We start from the raw sequence: 21,891 nt of genomic DNA on the forward strand, positions 1-21,891 counted from the left end.
ACCAAGCTTTAAGACTTGGCGCTTCCATGAGAGGTAGATGCTTTCTGTATATATACTAAAGCATGACATTGAAGAAAAAAAAAAAAAATTGAAGAATAGAAAATAATTAATATAACAACTCTGCACCGTGTTTTACAGTTTACAAAGTACTTTCACATATATCATCTCATGTAATCCCCACAGAAGCCCTATGAAGGTGTTATGAGTATTTGGTACTGGCCGCCTTCTGTAACTATCTCATCTTCGTAAAACAGTTTTTGCAGAGTGTGGGGAAAGGGACCAAATAGATTTATCTATGCTGATGTTTACTTCTCAACTACAATGGACATCTGTTTGTTTTTGCTTGCCCAGCATCCCTTTTCCTACTCACAGTGGAAGTTACTTGAGTAAACTCCAGGGGCTTACATAGACTCAGGCCTTGAGAGGGCCTGTTTCTGAGGGAGTAAACGGATTGGTTCAGTGAGTAGACTGACACAAATAAAGCTGAGAAGTAGCCTTCAGGATTTTGCGGGAGCTATTTGGTAAGAGGCACTCTACTTGGGACTGGAAATACTCAGAACCATACTAACTTGGAATTGCCAGTAGATATCTTTGTTACCACTGAAGGAGGCTGATGAAAATGCAGCCAACGTAGAGAAAACTAGAGCAGAGATGGGAGTAAGCAGTCCTTGGTCTAGCAATGCCCGAATCTCTGGCTTCATCCTTTAGATTTCCCCAGCTATGTGAACGTTTTGACACACTATTATTGCTTTTGTGGGTGAAATGGTAGGAGTGGGGAAGGGGGTGAGACATGCGTATTTTACATACAGTTAATTCAATCTAAGGGCAGATTATCTGATTTGTGGGTGAACAGAGGCTAAAAAATAAGGTTATGTTGTGAAAAATGTAACGAAAATGATTCAGTGTAAACATCTAATTTTTAGAGGGCACTACTTGGAACTACAAGGTAGCTCATTGATGCCACACTGTATGTACTACCACAGGGGAATAGCCTGCTCCCTTACAACTCACATGGCTCCAGACCCCAAGACTGCCCAGTTGGGGCCCTGAAAGGAAGAGTTACGTAAGGAGGAGACGAAAGAAATCAGGGATATGTAGCTTCCAACTTGGGTCTTGTTCTGGTATTAAAAAAAAGTTAAAATTCATCTATAAAATAACAATTATGAAAGATTTTCAATATTATCTATTGAACTAGTTAACACTTGTCAAAAAATTTGAATAATGTTTGGTATTTGTATTGTTCACATACTTTTGGATATTATTGTCGTTCCCAAAACAAAATGTAATTCTAAATTTATACTTATTTTTTTTTAACCATAATTTGCCTTAACTCTGGTTTCTACATGAAGTTCTTCCCTTCTTTTTTTTCCCCATGATCGTTTCAAAGGGAGAGGTGCCTACAGCTGGCCTCAGGACTCTGAGCACCACGTACTAGAGACTACCTTCCTCCACTCCCTTACCTTCTCGCAGATATGTGGGCCGCTGAGGTATTCACCGTCTCACTTTTCCAGATGTTGTGGGGCCCAGAGGAACAATTAAAGTGGAAATACTTTATGGTTGGTTTCTCTTTACTTCTTACAATGCACTAACTTGGAAGAACTTAAATTTACAAAAGTTTCTGACAATAAATATATAAACATCTTTATTGACACTGGGTTGATAAAAACACAAATTTAGTTTATAGGTAATTAAAAATATTTGAAATGCAGAACATTAAAACTTCAAAGATTCATATCAAAGTACAAAATGTAGTCAGACTGAACACCAAGCATAAAAAAGACAAATACTGAAATGCAAGGGGCCAGTAAAACTAACTTAGAGCAAGTTCTTTAACACTATTTAAACTGCAATTAGACTGCAAACTTGACCCTCAGGAACCATTAAATAGCTCCTGGTTTAAGTGACGCTCAGAAGAAAAAAAGTAGGTTCCATGAGGTCCCAAGGAGGCAGTGTAAGGAACGGCATCAAACACAAAGTGAATCCTCTTCTCTCTGAGCCCAGAGAATGGGACGGTCAGTTTGTAATCAGTAAACAAAAAGTGTGGAAGATGCACTCACTCATTCTGAGGTAATTTCTACTTCATTATTTTATTTAATTCTCACAACAATCTTATAAAAGAGGAATGATTTATTCCCACTGTACAGATGAGGAAACTGAGGGTGGGAGGGGATAAGCAGCTTTCAAAGTCATATAACTGCTAAGTTAAGGTGAAAGAATTCCAACTCAGCTTTAAAAAGCACACATTGACCTTGTCAATTTTATCAGTAAAAACTTGGCCCCCACATGGTAAATTTTATTACTTAAGCATTTGGCATATTAAGAAACTTTTAATAATTTCAGTTCTCTTAACAGCTTTGACAATAACATCCTAGGCTTAGGAGCATTTCCCATCTCTTACTTTTTGCACTCTAATACACACAAACACACAATTCTGCAGCCTTTAAAAAAGCCAACTGGAGGACAGGACTACTGAGGTACTGAGTAGAACCATGGGAGGTGTTTATCTGACTTGTTCTGATTCTGGCCATGTGATGTCCTTAGTTCCTACTGTGGGAAAGATCACTACCATTACAACTTTTCCATCCTATCAGATTTCTCTGACTGGTTCAACTCCCCTACTCCACTCCTCAACATGGGTGCGCTAACCCTGAGGTTAGCAAACATTTTCTGTGAAGAGTCAAACAGTAAAGATTTTAGGCTTTCTGTGACATATGACCTCTGCTGCCACCACTCAACTCTGCTGTTATGGCACAAAAGCAGCCATAGACAAGTAAATGAATGAGGGTGGATGAGTTCCAATAAAACTTTATTTACAAAACTAAGTAGTAGGCTAGATGTGGCCAGTAGGTACAGGCTATAGTTTGTCAATCCTGCTTTAGACCACTGAGTTACGAGGTGATGAAAGTCTTCCTATAATCAGTTCCTGATTCAGCCATTCCCCTACCCTGACCTTTCAGATCCTGAGCCTTCCCACCCACCTCAAACCTCTTTGGTGTTTTTGTTATCATTCCAAAACCTCTTCCCAATTCCTTCCATACAGTTTATTATTTTCTTTGATTTCCATCACTGCTGGATCTATTATGCATTATTAATGATCTTGCTGTCCACTACCATCACTTCCTTAAACTCTATTCACTACTTTTCCTTAATAGTGGAACTCAGGTATACTGAGAGAGAACTGTAACTGGTAATAGGGATAATGTGGAGGAAAAGGAGTATGGACTGGCTGTTGGATAGTGACGAAGGATGAGACTTCAGCAGAGGAGGAAGAAGGAACCTGTGATTACTTTTTTCTCTACCACTTTCTATAGTTTTCTTTTAACACAAACATGAGGGTAACAATAAAAAAACACCTGACATTTGTATAGTGTTTTATTAAATATTTACTTGAAGTTTTGCTTTTGCATCTCAAATCCCATCACTGGTCTTTGGTCACTCACGTAACTTACATCCAATAAATAATTGTGGTTTCATTCCTTTTCTACCTTCTTTAGGGCTCTGGACATATCAAAGCCCAACTAGCATATAGAGAGTACAACAACAAAAAATCTGGGTAAACATGAGGCAGACAAATGGCAGTCTTCATGGAGGGAAGCTGCTCATCCTCAAGTGAGTCACTGTCCCGTGAGCTGTTCTCCGTATTTGATAGGAAGTATGACCTGGTGTCTCACAGTTGCTTCAGTTCTTCTTCTTGATGGGACCCTAAATATAACAACACATTGAGCCCATCAACTTCCCTGGGCCTCAACATTCTTAGGGCTTTTTCTCAAAGTGACAACACATAGTTTACAGAAAGCTAAGTAATGTAGCAAAATCACGTCACCGTGTTAACTGTGATTATAGAAAACCAAGGATTCACTCAATGCTAAATTAAGAGAAGACTGAGTTGATCAACAACTACAGTTAAGTTTATGACCCATTACCTATTTCAGAGTAACTCTCAGAGAAACAGAAAGGCAGATCTACACAGCAGAGGGATAACAATTATCTAAAGCTGTAACCAATAGAATCCATATCAACATAATTTAGTACCTGCTATAAATATTCTTTTTTTTTTTTTTATTCTTGGGCTCTGGTGGCAGTGGTTAAGTGTTTGGCTGTTAACCAAAAGGCTGGCACTGCAAATCCACCAGCCATTCCTTGGAAACCCTATGGGACAGTTCTACTCTGCCCTATAAGGTCGCTGTAAGTTAGAATTGACTTGACAGCAATGGATTTAATAAATACACTTCAGTTATGTTCATCAAATGAGACAGCAGCCTTGGCGGGTAGAGATCCTAAGGAGCTCTTTAAGTTTTTATGGCTAATGTAAAAGAAATGACACTCTCTGGAGAAATAACAGTATCTGTATAACTGGATTCCTACTTGGATTCTAAGAGGAGCAGCTCTGAGTCTTCCTGATAATAAAAACATGAGCCTTCAGCCTAACCTACCAAAATAAGAATTTCCTTATAAATTAGAAGCTACAACAGGTCTTTGTTATAACCAAACGAGAGGGAAACATGATTATCACAATGACAATACTACTACCCACTCCCAGACATTTCTTGAAAATTGACAAATGGGCATTTGGGGGCAAGGGATTAAAATTTGAGATCTCTGCCTAAAAGCTTACATAATAATCAAATCAATGAATATAAGAAACATCCTATCTCTGGCTCAACACTATGTGTTGTGCAAGTCAAACTAGATGTGTACAGAATTGGCCGTCAAGCAGTATTTTATGGATCCTCACCTAAACACTCAGGTATTCAACACAGTGATAAGACCGACTTACACTTCTTCACATTCAGTGTCTTCTCAGGGTTGCTCTTCAGTGTGAATTCGCTGATGTCTGATGAGTGATGAGCTGCACTTAAAGCTTTTCCCACATTCATTACATCTATAGGGTTTCTCTCCAGTATGAGTTCTCTGGTGTTGAATAAGAGCTGAAGAATGAATGAAGGCTTTTCCACATTCACTGCATTTGTAGGGCTTCTTTCCAATATGAATTCTTTGATGTTTAGCAAAATTTGAGCTCCGGCTGAATGTTTTTCCACATTCATTACACTCATAAGGTTTCTCTCCAGTATGAATTCGCTGATGCTGAACAAGATGGGTGCTCTGACTAAAAGTTTTTCCACACTCACTACACTCATAGGGCTTTTCTCCGGTATGAACTCTCTGATGTTTAGTAAGGGATGAACAATGGCTAAAGGCTTTCCCACATTCTTGACATTTATAGGGTTTCTCTCCAGTATGAGTTCTTTGATGCTTGATAAGTGCTGATGAATGAATAAAAGCTTTATCACATTCATTGCATTCATAAGGCTTCACTCCAGTATGTATCAACTGATGCTGAACAAGATGGGTACTTCGATTAAAGCCTTTCCCACATTCACTGCATTCATAAGGTCTCTCTCCAATGTGAATTCTTTGATGTATAGCAAGGGATGAGCTTTCTATGAAGGTTTTCTTACATTCACTGCACTCGAAGAGAATTCTGGTATGAGTTCTCTGATGTTTCGTTAAATTAGCTCTGTGGCTAAAAGATTTCCCACACTCACTGCAAGGATAGGGTTTCTCTCCAGTATGAACTCTCTGGTGTCGAATAAGCACGGAATGGTAAGTGAAGAGTTCACCACAATCATTACATTTATGAGGCTTTTTCTCTTTATAGTTTCTCTGCTTTTTCATTAAGTTTGATTTCTGTTTCAATTTTTTTTCAAGTTTATTGAAAGCATAGGATCCTTTGGGAACTCTGCCTTCAGTAATAAGGGCAGACTTCTGACTAAAATTTTTCCAACATATATCAAGCTCATGAGCTTTTCCCCTGGGCAGTGAATTCATATGGGTGAACATTTCTCTCAAATGCCTCTCTTGATTTCCTTGCTGATTCTCTAACCAATTTTCACATTCAAAAGTTGTCTCCAAGTTGGCGTCATAAACACTATCCCTTGTCAGTCTGTCTATTATTGGAGCCTGGCATGATTCTTCTTTGGAAAAGTCTTGCACTGAAGTTGATTCCTTGCTCTCAGGTCTAGCCTCCCAGTCTGAAAGAAATCGGAAATGGAAATTTCCTTTGCTTTCTGTGCTCAATAAAATGGCAGCTCTGTAATAGGTAAGAGTTAATGTAAGTAAAAAGCATGCCTTCAAGGAGCATATATGAAAAAGCAGCAAATGAAGCAAAACTAATGCACAACATATACAGGGAAAACTTACAGACCCTCTCTAGAAGAGTCAGAAGTGGAGGAAAGATGATCAGAAATACAGGAAAAAGGATGCAGGTGAAGCAATATATCACTGGATGAGCAGGAAATAAAGTACACTAGATTAGGACAGGGGAGAAAAAACTTCTCACAGAGTACCTTCTGCCATAGTAAATACCCAAGAAGTTATCACCTTAGTCCAGATTGGTTATGATTTCTAAATTTACATTTGTCCAATTCTATTCAATTTCAAATGTGCATTCTATTGCCAGTTTAATGTTCCAAAACAATGCCCTCATAATATGCTCCTGATAGAAAATCCTCTATGATTTCCAAAGATATACTGGCAAAAATATGAAATTACATATGCTAAAGGCTATTCGTTCATTATAACACTAATCCAGTTACCAAAAGACTGGAACTATATCAAATATCCTACTATAGAGAACTGACTGAATAAAGTATGACATATACATACAATGGAGTACTATGCAACTTGAAAAAAATTCTATAAATTTCTATGAAGTGATTTCCAAGACTGTTAAGTGAAAAAAGCAAGGTACAAGTGAGTATGCAGAAAAAAAGCAGGGGATGGGGATACAAATATATACATACATGCAAAACCAAAAAACAAACCCAGTACCATCAAGTTGATACGTATAAAAACCAAACCCACTGCTGTCGAGTTGATTCTGACTCATCGCAACCATACAGGACAGAGGAGAACTGCCCCAGAGGGTTTCCGAGGAGCAGCTGGTAGATTCGAAATGCTGACCTCTTGGCTAGCAGCTGTAGCTCGCATAGCTCTTAACTATTGCGCCACCAGGGCTCTGTGTGTGTGTTTGTGTGTGTGTATACATACATACACATATACATATATATTTACACACACACACACACATATATATATAGTGGTGCAGTGGCTACTATAGGGTTGCTTTGAGTCGGAATCAACTTGATGGCAATGGGTTTATTTTTAATATATATACCAAAAAACCAAACTTGTTGCCATTGAGTCGATTCCAACTCATAGTGACCCTATAGGACAGAGTAGAACTGCCCCACAGAGTTTCCAAGGAGCGCCTGGTGGATTCGAACTGCCCACCTTTTGCTTAGCAGCCGTAGCACTTCACCACTACACCACCAGGGTTTCCTTAATATATATATTTTCAGAAACCATGGAAGGGTAAGCCCAAAAGTATTAAGAAATGGTTAAATAAAGAATGTCAGAACAGAAAAGAGAAGGCAGGGATGGAAGGTAGGCCTCTCTAGATATACCCAACATAAATATACTGGAACTTTTGTATATAAATTAAAACTATTTATAAAGTTAAAATAAACTCTGGTTCTGACAACGGAATAAACAGATCAATAAAAAAGAAGAGCGAGATCGAAAATAAATTCAAGTATACATAAGGATAATACGAAGATGATATTTAAAAAATAATTTGTTTTTCCAAAAAAATAGAATTGTTTTTCCAACAAATGATGCTATGACAACTGATTAAATACTTGGAAAGAAATTAAAGTTAGATCTGTTCTTCATTCCATACACCCAAATAAATTCTACTTATTTATCTAACTATTCATCTGTGATTCATTCATTCAAAAAATATCTGTTGAACATCTACCATGCGGTAGGATCTGTGCTAAGACACCGGGAAAAAACAGATGCAGACCTATGCTCATGGAGGGAGAGATAATTTAATCTAACATTCACAAATAAATTCACGACTGTGGTTAAGTACTGATAAAGAAAGGCAAATGGTGTAATGAAAGAATCTGGAGAGATTGAGGAAGGCTTCCCTGAAGAAGTAATCACTGAGTTGGAGGACTAATATAACGCAAAATAGCCTAATCAATGACAGTGGGGGTGGGATTGGAGTGAGCATTCCAGGTGATATGTACAAAAGCTCTGAGGTGAGCATTCCCGGTAGAGGGATTGATATGTTCAAAAGTCCTGAGACGAGAGGGACATTGAAGAAAAGCAGCCTGAAATAGTGGTTAAAAGCACAGTGTCTAGAGTCATAAAGCATGAATCTGACCATCAGTTCTGCAAATTACTTTCTGTTTGACCTTGGGCAAATTATTAAACTTCTCTAGTTTCCTTATACGTAAGACGGGGTAATGTTTGTCATACTGTGCGGGCTTGCATGTTGCTGGGATGCTGGAGGCTATGCCACCTGTATTCAAATACCAGCAGGGTCACCCACGGCAGAGAGGTTTTAGCTAAACTTTCAGACTAAGGGAGATGAGGAAGAAAGACCTGGTGGTATAACTCTGAACAGAATTAGCCAGTGAACACTTTATGAATAGCAGCGGAATACTGTCTGATATAGTGCTGGAAGATGAGTCTCAGGTTGGAACACACTCAAAATACAACTGGGGAAGAGCTGCCTCCTCAAAGTAGAGTCGACCTTAATGACATGGAGGGAGTCAAGCTTTCGGGACCTTCATCTGCTGATGTAGCACGACTCAAAATGAGAAGAAACAGCTGTAAACATCCATTAATAATTGGAACCTGAAATGTACAAAGTATGAATCTAGGAAAATTGGAAATCATCAAAAATGAAATGGAACACAGAAACCTGAGGCGTTAGTGAGCTGAAATGGACTGGTATTGGCCATTTTGATTTGGCTAATCATATGGTCTACTATGCCGGGAATGACAACTCGAAGAAGAATGGCACTGCTTTCACCATCAAAAAGAACATTTCAAGATCTATCCTGAAGTACAATGCTGTCAGTGATAGGATAATATTCACATGCATACAAGGTAGGCCAGTTAACATGACTATTATTCAAATTTACAGACGAACCACTAAGGCCAAAGGGGAAGAAACTGAAGATTTTTACCAACATCTGCAGTCTGAAATTGACTGAACATGCACTCAGGATGCACTGATAATTACTGGTGATTAGAATGCGAAAGTTGGAAACAAAGAAGGATCGGTAGTTGGAAAATATGGCCTTGATGACAGAAACGATGCCAAAGATGGCATGACAGAATTTTGCAAGACCAACAACTTCTTCATTGCAAATACCTTTTTCACCAGTATAAATGGCAACTATGCACCTGGACCTAGCCGGACAGAATACACAGGAATCAAATCGACTACATCTGTGGAAAGAGATGATGGAAAAGTTCAATATCATCAGTCAGAACAAAGTCAGGGGCCGACTATGGAACAGATCATCAATTGCTCATATGCACGTTCAAGCTGAAACTGAAGAAACCTAGAACAAGTCCATGAGAGCCAAACTACAACCTTGAATATAACCCACTTGAATTTGGAGACCATCTCAAGAACAGATGTGATGCGTTGAACACTAGTGACTGAAGACGAGATAACTTGTGGAATGACACCAAGGAGATCATACAAGAAGCAAGCAAGAGGTCATGAAAAAGACAGGAAAGAAAGAAAAGACCAAACTGGATGTCAGAAGAGATTCCGAAACTTGCTCTTGAATGTTGAGTAGCTAAAGCAAAAGGAAGAAATGATGAAGTAAAAGAGCTGAACAGAAGATTTCAAAGGGTGGCTCGAGAAGACAAAGCAAAGTATGATAATGACATGTGCAAAGACCTGGAGTTAGAAAACCAAAATGGAAGGACATGCTCAGCATTTCTCAAGCTGAAAGAACCGAAGAAAAGATTCAAGCCTCGAGTTGCAATACTGAAGGATTCTATGGGCAAACCACTGAATGACGCAGAAAGCATCACAAGATGATGGAAGGAATACACAGATTACTAAACCAAAAAGAATTGGTCAAAGTTCAGTCATTTCACGAGGTAGCATATGATCAAGAACCGATGGTAATGAAGGAAAAATTCAGGCTGCACAGAAGACACTGGCAAAAAACAAGGCTCCAGGAACTGACAGAATAACAACTGAGATGTTTCAACAAACAGATGCAGTGCTGGAAGTGCTCACTCGTCTATGCCAAGAAATTTGAAAGCAGCTACCTGGCCAACCGACTGGAAGAGATCCATATTTATGTGTATTCCAAAGAAAGGTGATCCAATTGAATGCAGAAATTATCGAATAGTATCATTAATATCACATGCAAGTAAAATTTTGATGAAGATCATTCAAAAGTATATCGACAGGGAACTGCCAGAAATTCAAACTGGATTCAGAAGAGACTGTGGAAGCACGGATATCATAGCTAATGTCAGATAGATCCTGGCTGAAAGCGGAAAATACCAGAAAGATGTTTACTTGTGTTTTATTGACTATGCAAAGGCATTTGACTATGTGGATCATAACAAATTATGGATAACATTGCAAAGAATGGGAGTTCCCGAATACTTAATTGTGCTCATGAAGAACCTGTACGTAGATCAAGAGGCAGTCATCTGAACAGAACAAGGGGGTACTGCATGGTTTAAAGTCAGGGAAGGTGTGTGTAACGGTTGTACCCTTTCACCATACCTATTCAATCCGTATGCTCAGCAAATAATCCAAGAAGCTGGAATATATGAGGAAGAATGGGGCATCAGGACTGAAAGAAGACTCATTAACAACCTGTGTTATGCAGATGACCCAACTCTGCTTGCTGAAAGTGAAGAGGACCTGACGCACTTACTGATAAAGATCAAAGACCCGCAGCCTGGATTACGGATTATACCTCAGCATAAAGAAACCCAAAATCCTCACAAGTGGATCAATAAACAACATCATGATAATGGAGAAAAGAATGAAGTTGTCAAGGATCTTATTTTACTTGGATCCACAATCAACGCCCATGGAAGCAGCAGTCAAGAAATCAAAGGATGCATTGCATTGGGCAAGTTTGCTGCAAAAGACCTCTTTAAGTGTTAAAAAGCAAAGCTGTCACTTTAAAGACTAAGGTGTGCCTGACCCACGTCACGGTGTTTTCAACCGCATCATATGCATGCAAAAGCTGGACAATGAATAAGGAAGACAGAAGAACTGACGCCTTTGAATTGTGGTGTTGGCGAAGAATAGTGAATATACCATGGACTGCCAAAAGAATGAACAAATGTGTCTTGGAAGAAGTACAACCAGAAAGAATGCTCCTTAGAAGCAAGGATGGCGAGACTATGTCTCACATACCTTGGACATCGTATCAGGAAGGATGAGTCCCTGGAAAAGGACGTCATGCTTGGTAAAATAAAGGGTCAGTGAAAAAGAAGAAGACCCTCAATGAGATGGACTGACACAGTGGCTGCAACATGGGCGCAAGCATAATAATAACTGTGACGATGGCTCAGGACTGGGCAGTTTAGTTCTGTTGTGCATAGGGTCGCTATGAATTGGAACCAACTCGATGGCACCTAACAACAACAAATTTCATGAAAAGTAATAATGGTATCTGCCTTAATGAGCATTATGTGACACTATTTACAAAGCACTTAAAATTCTGACACAGCAAACACAAATGCTTGTTAAACAAAACAAATACATTGATATAAGACTGGTATAGCAGATATCTCAAAGTATGGTCTATGCACTCTGGCAGTATGCAAATTCAAAATGATTTTCAAAGTAACACTTAGACATTATTTACCTTTTGACTTGTCTTCACATTTGCACTGCTGGTGCAAATGCAATGGTGGTAAAAGGGCTGGTGCCTTAGCATAAATTAGGACCAAGCTTATTAGTAGTTCTATGCTTCACTACCAGGTACTCTCAGTTTAAAAAAAAAAATGCCGGTATTACTTAAAAACGTCTCAGGAAGCAGTAAAAATCCTTTGTGATGAAATAAAAATATTCATAAAGCAATTATGTTCGTAAAGGTTAGGTGCAACGTGGAATATAAAACCATAACCATGGATTTTTCATACTTTGTTACATTAGAATCTAGTGATCTTTTGGAAAGTATTAATTCACTAAGTTGTCTTGAGTAAAATGCCCGGTGCAACCATTTGGGTTGTGAGCTGAACTAGCCTATGTTTTCTTGGAACACCACTTGTACTTGGAAGAATGAGCGACAGTCTAACTATGTGGGATATTTTTTAGGTATTTTCTCAAAAAGAACAAAGTGAACCTGTTACTTCAAGGAAAACAACAGAGCATTTGATAAAGTTCAAGCTTTCAGGCAGAAATGAGAATTGTGAAAATATTTATCTACCACCAATACTTAACGACTTTTCTAATGAGGTCAGTGGTAATATTAAAAAATGTAATATGTCAACATTTGGAAGACCAATTTGCACAACTCAGTGAACCAAGGCCTTCTGAAAGATCAACAGATTTTAATGTAAGAGCATGAAAAGTCCATGGATATGGTTTTAGATTAGATTCCATGATACACTTAACTTCTAAGAAACTACCACTTGTCCAGTTTTGGTACAGTAGCAATCAAAGGAAACATCCAAAATTACCTGAAAAGGCTATTAAATACTTTATGCTTTTCCAACAGGTTGGATTTTCTTCATAAACTTCAACCAAAATGTCACAACAATTGCATTTAGAAGCAGTTAGGAGAATATAGCTGTCTTCTATTAAGCCAGATACTAAAGAGATTTGCAAAAGTGTAAAACAATGCCATTCTTCTCAGTAACATTTTTTCATTTCAGAAAATAGTTGTTTTTCATAAAAATTATTTTATTTACATTAACATGCAGCGGGTTTATAACTTTTTTTAAATAAATAAATACCCTTTTTTAATATTTCTCAGTTTTAATTTCTAATACAATAAATGTTGGCAGATAAAACCCACTTCAACAAAGTTCTTTAGAATCTATAATAATTAATGAGTTAAACTAGGTCCTGTGGCCAAAACATTTAAGATCTGCTAAGATAGAGCACAGAGACAGAGGGAGAGCATGATAAGGTTAAGGCTGAACAAATGAGTAAAAGTAACATTTTACAGGATTTTGCAGGACTCTAGAGTTTTGGCTGCTATCCTAATGGCAATGGCAAGCCACTGAAGTGTTTTAAGCAAAGGGTGATGTGATCAGATTTGTATTTTGAAAACATCACTCTCACTATGATGTAGAGAATGGAGCAAATGGGGGCAAGCAGAGAGATTATCCTAGTAGCCAAGCCAAAAAAAAAAAAAGATGTGAAGGAATGATAACAGTGAAGAAATACTTAGAAGATAACCAAGTAAATACAATGATTAATTGGATAAAGGGCAGAGAGGAATGTGATTTCAGCAAAACTGAAAGGCAAAACTGTTAAGAGATTTTTGGCTTGTGCAATGTGGTAAGAGAGTGTCTTCAACGGAGAAGACCTTGTTGGGGGAATTCAGAATGCGGGTATATCAGGCATCCAGTTATTTTTCATGCCTGTTATATTACGCTTCCTCTGACACAAACAAATGGAGACATGAAACAGACACACAGATGTACAGAACAGGTGCATGGAGGAGAGAGATCTAGGGTGAAAATGTAGTTTGGGTCTCATCTGTACAGAGACGACAATTTGGTTGTAGGAAAGGATGAAATAACCCCAGGAGAAAGCAGAGGCTGCACATGGTGACCCGCAGGCAAAGCCTGACCTTCAGACATGTTTTGTTTGGCCCACACTATTGATACGAATTTTTGTAATTAGTTGCCAATATTTTAAAATAGGGAGATTACACATAGAAATCCAAATTTTGGGCTTCTCTTGAAAACAAAACAAACAAGAACAAAACAGAAGCATACTGAGTGACGAGCTACAGCAGGAGCTGGCAAACTATGGTCCACTGCTTATTTCTCTAAAATAAAGTTTTATTGGAATGCAGCCACACCTATCTGCTTACATATTGTCCATGGCTGTTTTCACAATAACAATGACAGATGGAATAGTTTCAACAGACACTATGCAGCCCACAAGGCCTAAAATTTTTACTGTCTAGCCCTTTACAAAGAGTCTGCCAACGCTTGAGATAGTGCTAATGCGGTACTGGCTCTTCTTTCAGCTGAGGTATATGCTGTTCCAGTTTGCCAGTCCCCACCCTGCTTGTGTCACTCAGCCATGAAGGCAGCTCAAGTTTGACTCCAGGTACACAGTCGGAAGGAGACTAAAACCAAGCCTTGAGCAACTTCAACATTTAATTATTCAGAAAAGAAGGCCAAGAAGACACATCCAGAAAGTAAGAGTCAATTCCAAATGGATTAAGATTGAAAGAAAAAATTAAATGACAAATATATCAGATGAAAACAAAATCAAATATATATGTAATCTTGGAGTGAAAAAGGACTTTCAAAGCATGGATCAAAAGACAGAAAAATAAGTTTCACAGATTTGAAGACATTAAATCTGTATATCAAAAAGCACAGCAAAACTGAAAGGCAAAAATAAGAAAAAATATCTGTAACATAACAAAGGAAAAATATCTCACATATACAGAGCTTCTAGAGATCACAAAGAAAATGGCATTATCTCCCATAAAAAAATGGAGAAGAGTGGTGCATAGGCAAGTCACAAAAACGAACAGAATTAAAAATACAACAAGGAGAAAAGATATATCCGTAATCACAGAGGGAGGTTTTAGAACAATTCTCCCAATAATCAATAGGACAAGAAGATAAAAAGAATCAGTAAAAATTTAGAAGCTTTAAAAAGCATGCTTAGCAGTTATGGCCTAATGTACACATAAAGTAATGTATCTAACAGATACAATTTTTTCTGAAGGTCCTATGTGTGGAAGGTATATTCTTTTCGAGCGCACATGAAACCTTTAGAAAAAAAAAAAAAAAATGACCATAACTGAGCCAGAAGTCAATTTTCAACAAAAAGGACCAAAGTCAAAAGGGTATGATTTCTGACCACAAACACAATGAAGCCAGAATCAATAACAAAAACAAAAGTCATATGTGGGTCAAAAAAGAAATTACAGTGGAAATTAGAATGTTATCGTGGACAATAATGAATAATGAATACCTATCACAACTTGATGGCTAAAACTAAAGCAGTTCTTACAGGGACATATATTGTCTTAAATGGTTTTATGAGGAAAAGAAAAAGGGCTGAAAATCAATGAGTCGGGTATCACAAGAAGTTAGAAAAATAACAACAAATTAAATGTAGAGAAAATAGAAAGAAAAAATGATTAGAAAAGACATTAATGAAATAGAATGCAAACATACAATAAAGATCAAGAAACGAAAAATCAGGTTTTTGAAAAGACTAATTGTTAAACTGCAGATAAGACTGATCAAGAAAAAAACAGAGTCTATATAACTTGTCAGAACTGATAAAGGGACATCACGAAAGACCCTGGAGACACTAAAAAGATAATAATGAGGGTATTATGAATGACTTCCTGTCTACTCATTTCAAATATCACACAAAAGGCACAAATTCCTAGAAGAGTATTAAAATATGTACTGTAGGATCTCTTCTTATTTAAAAATGTAACATATGTACGTACACAACCACCACTCATCTGTCAGTTTGTGCTACTGTGGTGGCTTGCATGTTACTGTAATAATGATGGACTGGTTTCAGCAGTCCTAGTAACCTACTTCTGAAAATTAGCCAATGAAAACCTTATGGATCACAACAGAACGCTGACTTGCTTGCTTTAGACATGTTATCAGGAGGAATCAATCACCAATGAAGGCCATGTTTGGTGAAGCAGCGGGCCAGCAAGGGCCAGGGAGACTCTCAGTGACATGGACTGGCACAACGGCTGCAACAATAGACTCCAACGTGCTGGCGATACTGAGGATGACATGGGACTGGGCAGCATTTCACTCTCTTGGACATACGGTCGCCATGAGTCAGAGTCAACTCGATGGCAACTATCTATCTATCTCCACATACAACCTACAATTACCTATCCTGTTTTGTATGTAAGCTGGTATACGATTTCAGAAAGTAATTTTGCTCTCCAAAATATGTATAGAAATATACATACATGTCAACCCCTCAACGATATGTCTCAATATCCACCCTAGAGCAGCATTTCTCCACCTCAGCGCTATCAACATTTTGAGCCAGATGTTGGGGGTTGTCCTGTGCACTGAAAGATATTTAACAGCATCCCTGGCCTCTATCCACTAGATGCCAGCAGTGCCAACCCAAGTTGTGACAATCAAAAATGTTTCCAGACATTGCCAAGAGTCCCCTGAGGTGCAAAATCATCTCTAGTTGAGAACCCTGGACTAGAGAAACATAACGTACATCTGTCAGATGACCTTAATTTTCAGCTCTAAAACCCACTGCCATTGAGTCGATTCCGACTCATAGCGACCCTATAGGACATCAAAATGATATCAAAATGATATGAGTGGAAAGGGAAGACTGAGGATGGGAGAGGTAATCAAGGGAGAATTCATTTTGCTTGTATTATTTAACCTTTTTTTACAAGAATATATGAAAAATGCATTTAGAAGTCCTGATATATGCTACAACATGGATGGACCTTGAAACACTATGCTGAGTGAAGTAAGTCCGTCACGAAAGGACAAATATTATATGATCTCACTTATATGAAATACCTACAACAGGCAAATGTACAGAACCAAAAAAAAAAAAAACCCCAAACCCATTGCCATTGAGTCAATTCCAACTCATAATGACCCTGTAAGACAGAACAGAACTGCCCCACAGGGTTTCCAAGGAGCAGCCAGTGGATTTAAGTCACCGACCTTTTTGATTAGCAGCCAAGCTATTAACCACTACACCACCAAGACTACAAATGCATAGAGAGCAAAGTTTAACAGTGGCTACCAGAGGAGGGAGGGACGTGATGGGAATCTGGCAATGGATGCTGGTGATGGTTGCACAACACGACTGATGTAACAGGTCACTGAATTATACACGTGAAAAATGTTGAAAGGGCAGATTTGCAACAATAAAATGTTGCAAAGGGCAGATTTACAACAATAAAAACAAAACATTTAAAGGATGAAAATAGATGCCTTCACCTTTAGACAGAGAAATTACAAGAAGGAGAAGGTGGCCTCTGCTTCCACATCTCCCATTGTCTCCTTACCCATTCCAACCTGTTCTGTTCCCTCCACTCTCCTGAAACAGTGTCTGTCAAGTTAAGAAATGACCTCCATGTTGCCAAATCCAAAAGACATTCTTCTGCCCCTATCTTATTCCACCTCTGCAATACTTCAAACTCCTGCCCACCACGTCCTCTGTGAAGCACTCTCCTCACCCAGTCTTATGGCTTGAAATACCTCTGTATGTCAGTAACTCCACCGAGTACTAAAAGGGAACTGCACAGCCTGAATTGCTTTTATTAGAAAGGCTGAAAACTAATGAGCTGATCTAAAAAGACTACAGATAAACCAGAATCAGAAATCATAACAGACCAGAGATTGAAAAACCATAAGAGAACATCATAAACATTTCATTCTATTTAAGTTAGAAACTCACAATGAGATAAACAATTAACAGCAAAAAAAACTTCCTTAAAAAAAAAAAAAAGATATTAAATGTATGGTTGAATTTTTTTTAAAGGCCCAAGTAGTTTTTAAGTAGTTTTTTAAGCACTTGCTGAAACCTTCCAGAAAAAAAAAAAAAACTAATTTATACAGTTTCAGAGACGTGAAAAAGAGAGAAAGCTACTCAACTAATTTTGTGAGACTAATATAACCTCAATACCAAAAGTATAAGAGGAAAAAAGTTTTAGGTCAATCTCACTTGCGACTATTGGCACAAAATTTCTAATGTAAATAACAGTAAAATAAATCGAAGTAAAAAAATGACCATCTCATGCCCAGAGATGCAAATATGATTTAACTTTAGAAAACCTATTAATGTAATTCACCACATAAATGTAATAAAAAGTATACGACCATATCAACATATGCACAAAGAACATTCAATAAAATTCAACATTAAAAAAAAAATTTAGCAAACTAGGAATAGAGGGGAACTTGAGAAAAGTTTATGAACCAAAACATCTACAGTAAACATATTTAATGGTGATATATTAACAGCATGTCATTTAAAGAACAAGAAAAAGATGTACCATCACTGCTTCTTCGCAACATTATTCTGAAAATCCTAGTCAGAACAGGAGCAGAAGAAACACAAACAAAATGCGTAAGGATTAGAAGAGAAGAAATAAACCATTATTATCTGGAGGCTGTAATGGTTAATTTTGTGTGTCAGCTTGGCTAGGCCAGCGGTTTGGCCAAACACTGGTATAGCTGCTGCTGTTCCATGATGCAGTAGAATGTAACATGATGTAATGACCTATCAAAATGTCATCTAATGTGTAATCAAGCGACTGAAAAGGGAGTTTCCTCAGGGCATGTTCTGCCTCCAGGCTATACACAGATATTTTGGCAGAACTCTCTCTCTTCACAGTGCACTCTTTCCATCACCTGACCTACAGCTATCAGGATCCAAGTCTGCAGGAGTCTCCAGCCTGCCACCTGACGTCCACACTTTGGACTTCCAGTCCCTCCGTGATCATGTGAGCCAGCAGGAGGCTCCACCCTGTCGCCTGACCTATGGATTTTGGACTCGCTGGCCCCCACAACTGTGTGAGCCAATTCCTTAAAGAAAATCAGTCTCTCTCTCTGGTTCTGCTTCTCTAGAGAACCTTGACTACGACACAGACTACATGACTGTCTACATAGAAAACTTAAAGAGTCTCTACAGTTAATAGAACTAACTGGAGTTGAACAGGCTAATGGATTAGTATACAAGAATCAACTGCTTTACTATAAATCGTTTTTGTTGGATGCATCAAGTCGATTTTCGACTCACAGTGACCCCATGTGACAGAGTAGAACTGCCCCACAGGGTTTTCTAAGCTGTAATCTTTATAAGAGCAGATTGCCAGGTCTTTCTCCTATGTAGCCACTGGGAGGGTTCAAATTGCCAACCTCTCAGTTAGTAGCCAAGTGCTAAACTGCTATGCCACCAGGACTCCTTTCCTACAAATTAACAATAGACAATTAGAAAACTTAATTTAAACAAAAGTTACCATTTTCAACAGCAGCAAAAGCTATAAAACAGTGAGAAAAGATGGACTACTTAATAAATGATTGAGACTACTTTTTTTTTAATAATTTTTATTGTGCTTTAAGTGAAGGTTTACAAATCAAGTCAGTCTCTCACACAAAAACCCATATACACCTTGCTACACACTCCCAATTACTCTCCCCCTAATGACACAGCCCACTCTCTCCCTCCACTCTCTCTTTTCGTGTCCATTTCGCCAGCTTCTAACCCCCTCCACCCTCTCATCTCCCCTCCAGGCAGGAGATGCCAACCTGGAGACTACTGACTTTTAAGTATGGAAAAAGATAAAATAAGTTCCCTATTTTGCACCACACATAAAAAGCACAAACACAAATATTGATGAATATGACATGAAATTTTAAAAATTCTATAAAACACCATAAAATAAGCGACAGACTGACAGAAAATAATTTTTTTCACCTATTTATAATGCTACTTCTATCATGTATAAAATATGTAAACAAGTGCAAAAAAATCAAGATAAAGACAAACAGTCCAATTGTTAAAAATGGGCAAAAGAAATCAACGGGTAATTCACAAAAAAAGGAAACCAGAATAGCTAGTTAACATACGAAATCCTCGAGCTCACTTATTACCAGAGAAATTTTAAATACAAATTTAAAAACATGAAATATCATTTCACACCCATCAGATTAACATAAACTAGTAAAGCTGATAACATCAACTCTTGGTGAACTCCGAATTCCTAATAAAGGTATAACTGATATTTTAAGGTCCAGAAAGTCTTCTTCCCACTGTGTACCCAAAACCAGCTCTCACAGATGAACATAAGAAGTCACTAAACAATCACTGTAACTCTCTTACTAATGGAAAAAAAAAGTGAAAGTAAACTTCAGTTTATTCATACAAGGGACTTACTTAGTAAAGTGAATAGACACACATATATATATTAACATAGATTAATGTGAAAACACAATGTAAAGTAAAAAATAATCAGATTAAAATAGAAAAGGCACAATGTAATAAAATGTACATATTTTATGTACATAATATGTGTGTATATACAAATAGACACAAACATAAACATACATACATATACAAACATGGGAATGATTCATACCAACTTCAGGATAGTAGTTACCTCTAGGGAGAAAGAGTATGAAAGGACATTGACTAAATTTGAAATATTTTATTTTGTAAAAAGGAAAAGATATCATATACCTAGTAGAATAGCTAAAATAAAGTTAAAAACCTGTTGGTTAGAAACACGAGAACTCTTACGCTCTGCTGGTGGGAGTGTAAGTCAGTACAATGACTTTGGAAGCCGGTTTCGCGGTATCTACTATCAATGTACTCAAACATACCAAGGTCACGAAGACAGCACAGGGCCAGACGGTGCTTCATCCTGTTGTACACAGGCTGCCATGGGTTGGAACTGACTCAATGGCAACTAAAACAACAACACTAAAGGTGACGATACACCTACCCTGTGGCCCAGCAATTTCACTACTCCGTGTTTCCAACAGAAATTACATGTGTGTTCACCAAAAAAACGTGTAAAACAACGTTCACTGCGGCACTGTGAACATCTCCAGCAGCACTGGAAACTAATCAAGTGCCTGCCTTCCGGAGAATGGATAAACTGGTCTAACAGAAGAATGAACAACAACGAGAACGAGCAAGCTACCTACTACATGTGAGAGCATGGATGAATTTTATAGCCAAGGTTCAGTGAAAGAAGCCAGACACAAGAGTATATGAAGTATGATTCCATTTTATGAAGTTCAAGGACAGTCAAAACTTATATATGGTGTTAGATGTCAGGATAAGGTTACTCTTGGAGCGAGAGGTAGGAGTGACTGGAAGAAGGACCCGGGGTTCTTCCAGGGTGGCAAAAAACCCATTGTTGTCGAGTCTATTCTGATTTATAGCGACACTACAGGACAGAGTAGAGTTGCTCCACAGGGTTTCCAAGGAGCGGCTAGTGGATTTGAACTGCTGACCTTTTGTTTGGCAGCTGTAGCTCGCCGCAGCTCTTAACCACCAGCTCTTAACCACCGTACCTCTAGGGCTCCACTTTAGGGTGATAGTAAGGTCTAGTTCTTGCTCATGCTACATAAATGTGTTCAATCTGTGAAAACCCACAGAAATGCACTTATGATATTTCCTCTTTATGCATTTTATACTGCAATAAAAAGTTAAGGGAGAAAAAGAGGCAAAATAGATAAATAGGGCAAAATATTAGCATCTGCATAATCTCAGTTGTGGATACATGTTATTTTCTAGACTTCTGTATTTGAAATAATTTATAATTTAACATAAAATAGGAAAAAACAGGCATGTAGGTATTTCTAACATTATTTATTAAACAACTGGTAAGTGCCACTTCTTCACAGTCCTGCTGGGCTATTATTTCTGAAGACACCCATCTTTCTGACTCACCTGAATAGCTGCTTTTGTTTTTTTTTTCCTCAAACATCCACGGTTCTTTTCCATTCTCCAAATTGTAGTTCTCAACTTTGGAAACTGGAAGCCCTACATATTAAAAAGAAAGAAAGAAATGGGTCTTAGCCATTTGTGATGGACACAACAGTTCACCCTGTGGCACAGTCCCAGTCCCTTGACCTACAGAGAGAGAGGATATTACAGGAAGACCTGGAGTATAGGAGGATGGATTGCTAAAGGGAGCTTAAAATATCTGCAGTTTAAGAGTCTGGGCCTGATAAACCTGGGTTTAAAAGGACAAACGTTTTCTACTGTCAAAAAACGAGAGTTTTTTTTTTCTCTATTGAGTGAGGAAATGTCACAGAAACACTGCAGGTTAGTCCTTAGCTAAGGGAAGATGGAGA

The 21,891-nt window shown here is 38.0% G+C and overlaps 1 protein-coding gene across 5 annotated transcripts in view; it reads right to left on the minus strand.

Moving 5' to 3' along the window:
- Positions 1 to 1,675: 1,675 nt before the first annotated feature.
- ZNF286A (zinc finger protein 286A) overlaps positions 1,676 to 21,891 on the minus strand; it is a 32,532-nt gene continuing 12,316 nt past the window's right edge. For 3 of the 5 annotated variants that reach the window (XM_049860262.1, XM_049860265.1, XM_049860263.1), the window contains 2 exons: positions 21,485 to 21,577; positions 1,676 to 6,032 (listed from right to left, as the gene is read on the minus strand). In XM_049860262.1, the coding sequence (XP_049716219.1) occupies positions 4,801 to 6,032; positions 21,485 to 21,577 (1,325 nt within the window). In that variant the 3' untranslated portion in view covers positions 1,676 to 4,800. The remainder of the gene's footprint in view (positions 6,033 to 21,484; positions 21,578 to 21,891) is intronic. The other 2 variants (XR_007514095.1, XM_049860264.1) reach the window with 2 other exon arrangements.

Source organism: Elephas maximus, chromosome 19 (genome assembly GCF_024166365.1).
Source record: "Elephas maximus indicus isolate mEleMax1 chromosome 19, mEleMax1 primary haplotype, whole genome shotgun sequence".
NCBI lineage: Eukaryota > Metazoa > Chordata > Mammalia > Proboscidea > Elephantidae > Elephas > Elephas maximus.